This window comes from Argopecten irradians, chromosome 14, assembly GCF_041381155.1.
Source record: "Argopecten irradians isolate NY chromosome 14, Ai_NY, whole genome shotgun sequence".
In the NCBI taxonomy this organism is placed as follows: Eukaryota; Metazoa; Mollusca; class Bivalvia; order Pectinida; family Pectinidae; genus Argopecten; species Argopecten irradians.
In genome coordinates, this window is record NC_091147.1 from 7,973,220 (window position 1) to 7,984,289 (window position 11,070).

The following is an 11,070-nucleotide window of genomic DNA, read 5'->3' on the forward strand; positions in this document are numbered from 1 at the left end:
TATTACGAATCGTTGATAGATCATATGTTTACTGAATCGCGAAGAGTTGACTGTGTTGATAAGTGTTCAACGCTTGATGATCATTATCTGAATGTTTCTAATCACCTGCCTATACGTGTGCGCTACCATGTACCACCGCTCGTGCGCGCACAACAAAGCCATTCGCATGCTGAAAAGATGTACCCCTGTTCATGATTATATCCAGCTTCGAGTCACGAGTGTCTGCGATATTACTTACATTTCCAAATACAAACGCAGTTACTACCGACGTCGATTCCCTTCAGAATACATTTGATGATATCGTAAAAGTTATACACACTGCAACAAAGGATACATTACCATTCAAGAAATACCGACCCATCCTAAAACCATACTGGAAATATGGACAGGTAAAAGATAAAGTAGATAAAACAATGAGGGGATAAGTGGTTGCTATGGATACGAGATGGTCGTCCTCGCGGCATTCAATACAAATCCTATAGTCTTTATAAATGTTGTAAACAGGAGTTCCGACGAGAGCTATACAAAGCCTGCGAAGAATATGAGCAAGATGAGTTCCAGCACTTGCAAGAGGCTGCAGAAATAGACGCATGCACTTTCTACTGCGCTGTAAGCAGAAGAAAATTAGTAAACGTGAGTCTTTAGAAATAAAAGTGAATGGTATAGTTTCACGTGATCCTGATGCAAACAAAGTAGCATGGACAAAACACTACAGATACCTCGCACAAATCTCACATAAATCAACGTTTGGTGAACCACATAAACTTCTTATAGATGGTGAAGTAATTTGAATGCGTGGAGATTCATACGCAAATGACAATACAGTATGTCAGGAACCCATTACTACCAAGGAAGTTTATACAGCACTGAAAGGAATGAAAAATGACAAAGCCAGTGGTCATGACTATATTGTTGTAGAGCACATACGCCACGGTGGAATGGTACTATTACAGTGGATCACAAATTTATATAACTCGATATTCCAATCTGAAAGTTACCATCCGTCTTTCAAGCACGGAATCATCATAACCCTCTTCATGGAAAAAAGAACAAACTAGACATGAATAATTACAGGGACATTACACTGACTCCCGTCCTCCAAAAATTGTTTCAGGAGAATATCAAAGATGTATGGAAAAATACATTTTCCACATATACTTCAACAGGGCTTCCGTCCAAATTGTGGTAGTATTACAGCAACGTTTTTGTAAGGGAAGCTGTTCTTCACAATCTTGAACTTGACACTAACGTTTATGCGGCGTTTTTGGACAACGCGAAGGCGTTCAATAATGTATGGGTTAACGGCCTTCTCTACAAATTATATCAGCTAGGGTTCAATGGCAAACTTTGGCCAGAGGTATTCCGATATGTTTTAATATTCAAATTTTCCGCTAAAAACAAACGTATCGGAATACCTCTGACTAAACCCATCGAATTACACTGCAGGTGAAGTCACTCTAATCGCTCTCCACTAGGACGTTGCTTTCGATGTCACAAGTCAGAAAGCGCCGGTAATTTTGGATTAAAATATTGCGTTCGACTTTAAAGACATCGTTAATATGCTTTTGCATGGTATGTGTGTGATTATGGATTATCGGAGGACTGATACGTGACTATGACTCTAGGAAAAAAGGTATACTATTGTGAAAAAAATAACTTTAATCGAGGCGGGGGTAAAAAATTTAATATGGCGACTGTCGTCCCTTTCTCTGTTTTATAGTAAATATCCCGATTTTTCTAATATTTTTCAAATCTCGTATTTTCTGAAAAAAAAATCACATGACTGTCATATATACTCATCAGTCCATCCACCAAATACAAAAATGTATGACACCATTCATTTTGATTGAGTTGGCCCCCTGTGGTCTAAGTTCAATCCATGACTTTAAAATGAAAATTTTGTGTAAAAGTACCATATGAGATATAGACAAAACAAGTTTTTATTTATATGTCGGTCAATGGTCAATATGTAGGTCAGATTGACCAAAGTTTGGTATACCAACTTACATGGGATGCTAATATAAGCAGCTTTTAATACATTTCGTTAAACATTTGTAATTATCAATACTCTCAGTACTTTGATATTGGGTAAGAAATAAAGATGTAGACGTAAAAAAGCTGTAGTCGGCATATCCAGTGATAATAGATAAAGATATTTCTTATTGCTAAAATTTTAAGGTATTCGGCGTTTATCATTGTTATCTAAGGAATTAATTAAAAACTAAGGAAACGGAATTGCTCTATTTTCATGAAACATTAAGACTAAAACTAGAAATTGCAAAAAATCCCAACAGAAATGATAAAGTAATGTATATCGTTAAAACGATAATACGAAACGCAATGTTATTACATCAAAATTATTTATCTTCAACATTTGTATGCTTTAATATGATACATTAAAGGCATACAAGTAAGAATCAGACGTAAAACTTGTAAAAGGTGGCGCTATAGTTGTAAGATTAATCTATTCATGGAACAAGCACTGATCCAATACGTGTCATGTGCCGATTGAGGCATTTGCACCAAAACCTTTCATTTTTGACTCCTTCTGGACAATGAGGGTCAACTATGATCAATTTGGTAACTTAGGTAAGGTAATTCACCATTAGATTGGCCTTATGCCTTAGGAGGTAAGTGCAAACTTGCATTGAATTTGCGTCAGCAGTTTTGGAGAATTCGAAATTGTAAATGTAAATAAGATACGGACACAAGGTGCACGACTGGAAAAACGACTGACGACGGCGATCAATAGGCGATTAGAAAAAGGTCACTTGAGACTTAGTCTAAAACGACGAGTTTCTAGTTCACAAAATTGACAACAAATAAGTAATCACAGAGTAAGTGAAGAGATATCTTTTAAAATAGTATGGAAGAGGTTTTTTATCAATACTATCATATTACAGCGATTTGCTTTACAGTAGATGAACGATGTCTTTCTCTTCCTCATCTGTATCTCCTTAAGCTATGGAACGTACAAAGAATCCGAAAATCAAGACGAGATAAGAACAAGAAAATGTCTGAATTCATAGCCAATCAATACATGTTCACTGTTGCTATGGACTAGAAGAGAAAAAATAAGCTTCCAAACATTGAAGAAGGTAACAGAAGTTGTGGTTTAGAGGAAAGGGACAATGCCATCATGCTGGCAAACTGCCTTTGGCGGCTTTGTTCCAAAGAATAAAAATTCCAAAGGGTTGGGCAGTTCTCTATACTGAATAGGCGAAAGCAAGATTTGTCATGACACTAAAACCGATGAAAAATTAAGACAAAAGACAAACATGGGTAGAGGTAGGAACAAGAAGACTGGAAGAAGATTAGACAACCCTTGAAGCTGGATGGACTTGGCTATTGACGACAATGGATGGAACAGGTATTCAGGTACTACATGTTTACTTAACTTCGACGTGTGCCCATATGACAACCGGTTGTTAGGATTTATACGTCCTTATATTTACATTGCCACTGCACAGTGTCTATATGTTGCTACTAAGCCCAATGTGTGTTATTTTCCAATATTAACATTGGCAGTTAGGCTCTGGCGTATTAATACCAAAATCAGAGTTCAAGAGGTCACGAAAACACTGGGTTCACGTCAGTGTGAGAATTTACTGAAGATAGATCAAAGAAATAAAACTAATGTAAAACAATTTAAACACCATAATATTAACGGTAAAAGTGAAGTGAATGTCAATTAGCATTTATTTCACTTAAAAAAAAAGAAAAAAAATGGAAAAAAACATCACGCGACCGACGTTCTTTGTTTACACCAGACGCAATTGAAAACAAAAACATGTCAACATCTGACGAAGAAGCCATCTCCTATTACGGAGATTTCCATGTCAGCCAAGATGATGAAAATTATATTGGCAACTTAATAGCTGCATCAGAATTTTCTGAATCTGAAATCAAAGACATTGAAAGAGCACTGAAGGAATCAGACATGGATGGTTTGTTTCCACCTGAAATGCCCACAGGCGCAACTGAAACAGTCACAAACAAACAATCAACAAAAAGATTCAAAACAGTAACTGACGAGGAAATGCAAAAGTTTGAGGATGCAAATCAAAGAACTTCGACAAAGAGAAATACTGTTTGGACAATTCGATTATTCCAAGGTAAAATTAGAATATAACAAATATTAAAAGATGGTATGTACTGTTACAGTAGCTGAAAAAATGACGTCATGACGTTTAATCCTCTGTGTAAAAACGTGTGCACCGATTCACAAACAAATCGTCACACTGATAAAATAAATCGACAATTGCATTTAAAATAAAGCAATCATACGATTCATTCCATCATTACACAAGGATAATATTTTTGTTGTATTTGTAGATTGGCACCAGGAAGTCTTTGGCTGCTCGGTAGATTTCGGTGAAATTTCTCCGGAAACTCTGGCTTTCTACCATATTCTATATTCTACCATATCTATCATGCGCACCATTGGCTATGCTAGAAATCCCAATGTATGTTACACACCAATGCATGTCAAAAATATGACAACCAATGCTTAAATAACAGCTAAAGACACACAGGGACGATCATCCACGAATGGTTTGTTTTTGAGGGGCTACGATAGTTCGTATAGTGTTCAGCAAGCAGCAGCAATATATATCACTATAAAAAGGGCCCACTATTACAGACAGACACAACGTATGTACCACAGTCTCCCAATCATACTGACACCCCCCTCTACATACACAACATATTCCAAACAAATGGCCTCAGTAATAGTACACCACGCAAAACCAACTAACAAACTCTTTGCAATAGTGGCTTGTCCATTTGACAGTATTTTTAGTTGAAACATGTTGTCAAAGACGCCGATCAACACATCCCATCCAGTGCATTAATCTGACAACGGACAAAGCAGTCGTCCTTTCACTGATAAAGTTAGAGCATAAAGAGATCCAAGCCATGCATATAATTACAATGTAGCTACAATATTGTAGTTCTTAAGATTTTCGACGGATATTGTTGTCGTCTACCGAATTCGTTCTAGTTTACAACTGTACTTGATCATCAGCACTATAAATCTCTGCATCAGTGATATCATTCTAGTGATAAAAATAACGCCACGGTGCGGCATAAGGTTGTTATTGTAATTCATACAGGAAGAAATCATTTTGTGTTATTGTTCATGATAAAAATATCAATAGCGGTCATAATTGGTGTCTACACAATAACAAATGAACAAATCTCAAATTTTATTAAAAATGGAAAAATACATCACAATTATCATTACGTTATAATAATTTCTTTTATTGTTAAAAAAGAATAACATTTGAATGAAACACCTGTAAAAAGCTATAAAATATGAATTTGCCATAACTGTTTAATATCTACATTTCCGTTTTCACCTTCCTATATAACCTTACTAACCGGGCAATCGTGTACACTTGCGTAAACGCAAAGGGGCTGCTGCGCTAGAACACAAACCGAAACACTGACTTCCGCCCTTATGTGAATGCGCATCTAGTTAGGCCAAAAATATGCCATGACAAAGGTTCGATATCAACATCAGTTTGAATGCAATGGAAAGCATTGTGTTAATATTAAAAAAAAATAAAAAAAAATAAAAACATACAGAATAAATGGATTAAAAACACTAAAGTTATTGTAGAACTATATTTTATTTACTCCCGGAACTTGACACATTTTCCCGCCAGCGGTTTCGCGATTCCATCAATTACTCAGCTTTTCCATCAATCGTATAACGTTAAAAAAAAATCATTTCACGGGAACACTAAATTTAAATGAAATGGTCGGTCGAAATGTAAATATAAGGAATGTTTTTCATTTTTTTGTTGTTTACTGGTGTGTAAACTGCATTTTTATACAGATATTTCAACATGACATGACGCGCTGACGCGCGTCATTTAAATATCTGTACAAAAAATGCAGTTTACACACCAGTAATCAACAAAAAATAAAAAATAATTCCTTAAATAAAGGAATTGAATGTTTTACATGTGATTATATTTACATTAAAGTGAATAGTCCGGCAAAGAAAACCCGTCTAAATGCGTTCATTGGCCTTCCAAAAGTTTTCACATATTAATACGACGGTCAAGTTTTGCTTAGTTTCCCAGTTCTGACCATTAAAGTAAAGAAAAGTTGAAAGCATTGAAAGCGAGGCTGCCTGGAAATGTAACCACGGACATAGTGAGCCGGGAGGACGTTTTAGAATTTCCATACTTTAAAATTAATTTCTTCGTACGCAGACAGATTTTGACGAGAGATTTTATTTTTCCATTTCATAAGAAATTATACTGGATACATTCACACCATTTTTACCGACTTTAGCCACCCTTGCCGACTGTTCACTTTAACTTCTATCATAGAAATAACCAAGCAAAAGGCGACGTCTATTAGGATATAAATGACATCCACAACGTCACCACAATTTGACGCCACTAATGTGGACAAGGAAACGTCAACTGGGCTCAGTTTCACGATATTCATTAAAATATGTGATGGTTTTCTTTTGGCGAATTTCAAGTTAAAGAATGTCCGTAAAATGAGGTCTGATCCCTTTCAAAGTGGCTCCATTGTCTTGCTTTGTCATCGTTGATAAACGGGTTTCTTAGTCTTAGAAGTTAAGCCACTTTAATCATCACATTAGTTTAACAGATAAATATAAGCATTATCCTGTATTGTATGGATTCTATGGTCTATATACAATAATGTATATGTCAGAGTTTTGTAGACAAACATCATCAAGTGCAAGGATCAAATTTTATTAAATAGTTACAATCTTATGGAATATAACATTGTATACTTGCAAAACAAATAGCCGAGCGTTATATTGCGGCTAGTATTGACCAGGGTTACATATATTATGCTATTTTATCTTCTTTCTGTAAACATATTGAACATTCCATGCGGATGTAGTATCCATGATTTGCGTTTCCACCAAACTATAACGATAATCGTCTCCTTATGAAAGTCATTGGAAACAAAACATTAGCGTACGTCAATCATCTTGAAACGCCTAGTCGAGTATTCAAACCATAACAAAAATATATTTTATCTTCATCACATGCGGCTTGAGTTTCGAACAGGAAATCGATGCCAATCTTTTGGATTTTTCTAGTTGAAATGTAATGTACCTTCAAACCAAGGTAAGTGCTTACTCTAACATGTGTTGAAACTTTCAATCATTTGGTGTTCTATTTTTAAGTGAGTTTAAAAAGTCCCCATGAGCTCGAGTGTCTCGCCTTGTAGACACATGACGTATCAGATAAATGAGGATAAACCCGATCGCCCTCCTGTAGATTTACAAACTCAAAAAAGCCCTGTTCAACGAAAGCTTGAGGCGAAGGACTTAACACGAAACTCTTCTTTAAAAGTACAGCAGATGTGCAGTTGTCGGATCGTCGCTCGATCTTAATCTGATGCTGGATCTCCATCAGTTCGTCATCGGTCTGGGTTGGCGATCGGAACGTGAATGTGTTATACAGTCCGTACGTAGCGTTCTCTCTTATCGTAACAGTCCCGTCTGACTCGTTCTCTTGGCCATATGAGGAAGACTTCCAGCTAAGAGACTGCCGATTGCAATTCTCGAGGTCGTAATGGACGCTTAATGGCTGTTGATAATAGTTCAGACTCTTGGTACTCCTTATCAGAGTCTGTTGCCATACTCCCAGCATCTGAAACATAGTATGTTTCAAATGTGACTACCGCGTTAGTTCTAAAACGCTAAGTGCATTGTCTCGAACTCACGATTTACGACACCCAATCGCCTAGCCAAACATACCTGCGCCTTCTACCACTGCGCCAATTCAACATCCCCAAAAACGGACGTTTCAATGACGAAGTGATAGTCTGTTCGATATGCTGAAATGATCACTGTGAGAGTTGACAAATTAAATCATTAGATCAACAACACATAGTGCATATGATACATTGTGTTAAGTAAATATTATATATCACAGAAACTCAATTTAACAAAGCATGACAATTTATTGACTTGGGCCTTATCCGGGTCTCGAACTCACGATCTACGGCACCTAATCGCCTTGCCAAACATACCTGTCATGGTACCGTTTTCGAAAGCATCTGTTTCCATTGTAACAAAATAATGTCTTCTGATTGGTTGTTATTTAGATATTCAACTGTTTCGATGAAAATTAGAAAATACGAATTTGCGGGATGTGTGACGCCAACGGGTAAGTTAGTGTAGTGCTACCACTAAATATCTAATTACATTTAGAGTTATCGCCCTTTGTTACCTCGTTTTCCGCCCAAGTTGTAGGCACAAAACACATGGTGTGATACGCCGCTGCCGTACAAGAACTTTGGTCTTTTCTGGCCCATATCGTGTAAGTTTTCTTTTAACAAACAATTCCTGAAATACTTTTATATTGATTTGACCTGTCTATTACCATATTATGAAAGTTTAAGCTCGTTTAGCGAAATAATAATGTCATTGAAGTTGGTCTTTTCGCACCCCATATACATGTATGATAATGGTAACTTGCCTATTTGTGTTGATTGTGCTATTTGGTACGAATTAGTGTTATAATTCTAGTCATTTATAGATATGTTTCTAGTCATTGTGTCTACTTTCATTTTACTACCATTTATCATTGGATAAGAAGTCTGAAGTTTGGTAATCAAAATTATCATAGATTAAATGTGTTATTTAAAGATACGCTTACTCTTCATTAATAAGGTTTGTATATTTACAGACAGGTTTAGTAGGTTAGATTTAATTGTAGATTATTTTTGGATTATTTGTATAATCAATTAATCATGTTGTCAGAAACACTTATGATGTGATTTCTATTTGTTTCAGTTTTCACTATTAAAACTGTACTATACCAACTTAATGATTCCATGATCATTTGGAGGATCGTGACAGAACAGGATGACAAATGCAATGCTACCCTTTTAATAAAACCTCTGTTTCCATAGTAACAAAAATGGCTTCTGATCGGTCGTAATATAGATATCCACCTATTTTAATGAAATTAAAATGTAGTATATACAAAATTGTATGTGTTTTGAGGGATGCGTTTGTGTGACTTCTGTAATGGTCCCGCATTGGAATTAATACTTGTTAATTGACATAAGTGTGTACTTATTTCATATACGAGATCTTTCTTACATCAAAATGTTTTTTATACGTACCATGGTTATATTGAATAACAGTGTAATTTTCCAGTGAGAGGAAGCAGTTTGTGTTTGTGATAACTTACCAGTTTAAATAGCAGAATTCCACTATCCGGCCCGGCCAGTAGTTGACACGGCGTTGATTGATTACATGGTATCCCCACGAGGTTAGAGGAGATAGACGAATTCAGACGACTCTCTGGGGAGTTCAGAGTTCCTTTAGTGTTTTGCAGATCTATGATAGATAATGTAGTAATGACAATACAAACACTTTCTACCACTGTTAGTAACCCCGACAGTGTGGTAGCAACGTACAGAATACAACCTGGATTTCCATGCACCAGTGTCGTCTTCGCCCTACCCCTATGTAAGGATTTCTTCAGAGGAGAATATTTAGCTATCCGATTCATACTTTTAACAGCTTTAACATAACTGACGACGAATAATCGCTAACTGCCGTTTATATGTGTACCTATTTTAGCACGCCTACGACAGAGCGGCCTAAACCGAAAGTAAAGAAGTATAACATATGTAAGTGATTAGATATTATAATACGTACACCGACTACATTCGTGGTTTTTTATTTATTTTTTTTTTAAATAGTGTGGCCAAGCCTTGTTACATCTGTTAATACTTTTGTTTTGTGCTGCAGAAATAACACCAACAGCGTGTATGCATTGTCTCTTAATTTAATTGACTTCCTGGTATATATATATATATAGTGGACACGTACTTTTTGATTGGTATAGATATATATATACTTTGTCGGGACCAAAACAAACGAATATTAAGGACGGTCACGGATATTCACAAAACATAAACAATGAACACATATAGAACCCAAAGGGCCGGTGAGCTTATGTCATGGCGCGGCGTCCGTCTGTCCGTCAACATTTCCTTTCAATCGCTACTAGTCATAGAGTTATACATGGATTGTAACCAAATTTGGCCACAAATATCCTTGGGGGAAGGGGAACAGAACTTGTATAAATTTTGGCTCTGGCCCCCCGGGGGCAGGAGGGGTGGGGCCCAATAGGGGAAGTAGAGTTAAATTCTTTAAATCGCTACTAGTCATAGAGTTCTGAATGGAATGTAACCAAATTTGGCCACAAACATCCTTTGGGGAAGGGGAACAGAACTTGTATAAATTTTGGCTCTGTCCCCCCGGGGGCAGGAGGGGTGGGGCCCAATAGGGGAAATAGAGGTAAATCCTTTAAATCGCTACTAGTCATAGAGTTCTACATGGAATGTAACCAAATTTGGCCACAAACATCCTTTGGGGAAGGGGAACAGAACTTGTATAAATTTTGGCTCTGGCCCCCCGGGGGCAGGAGGGATGGGGCCCAATAGGGGAAATAGTGTTAAATCCTTTAAATTGCTTCTAGTCATAGAGTTCTGAATGGAATGTAACCAAATTTGGCCTAAAACATCCGTGGGGGAAGGGAAACAGAACTTGTATAAATATTTGCTCTGGTCCTACGAGGGCAGTAGGGGCGGGGCCCAATAGGGGAAATAGAGGTAAATCCTTTAAATCGCTACTTGTCATAGAGTTCCACATGAATTGTAACAAAATTTGCCCACAAACATCCTTGGGGGAAGGGGAACAGAACTTGTATAAATTTTGGCTCTGGCCCCCCCGGGGGCAGGAGGGGTGGGGCCCAATAGGGGAAGTAGAGTTAAATTCTTTAAATCGCTACTAGTCATAAAGTTCGGAATGGAATGTAACCAAATTTGGCCACAAACATCCTTGGGGTAAAGGGAACAGAACTTGTATAAATTTTGGCTCTGGTCCCCCGGGGGCAGGAGGGCAGGGCCCAATAGGGGAAATAATGGTAAATCCTTTAAATCACTACTAGTCATAGAGTTCTACATGGATTGTAACTAAATTTGGCCACAAACATCCTTAGGGGTAGGAGAAGAGAACTTGTATAAATTTTGGCTCTGACCCTCCGG

General features: G+C 37.1%; 1 protein-coding gene across 1 annotated transcript; it reads right to left on the bottom strand.

The window, feature by feature from the left end:
* Positions 1 to 5,194: 5,194 nt before the first annotated feature.
* Positions 5,195 to 9,637, bottom strand: LOC138307000 (uncharacterized). The gene is made up of 2 exons (XM_069247618.1): positions 9,204 to 9,637; positions 5,195 to 7,652 (listed from the first exon to the last, which is right to left on the bottom strand). Exons 1-2 carry the CDS (start codon positions 9,525 to 9,527, stop codon positions 7,179 to 7,181), a joined length of 798 nt encoding a protein of 265 aa, XP_069103719.1. The 5' UTR covers positions 9,528 to 9,637; the 3' UTR covers positions 5,195 to 7,178.
* Positions 9,638 to 11,070: the final 1,433 nt, after the last annotated feature.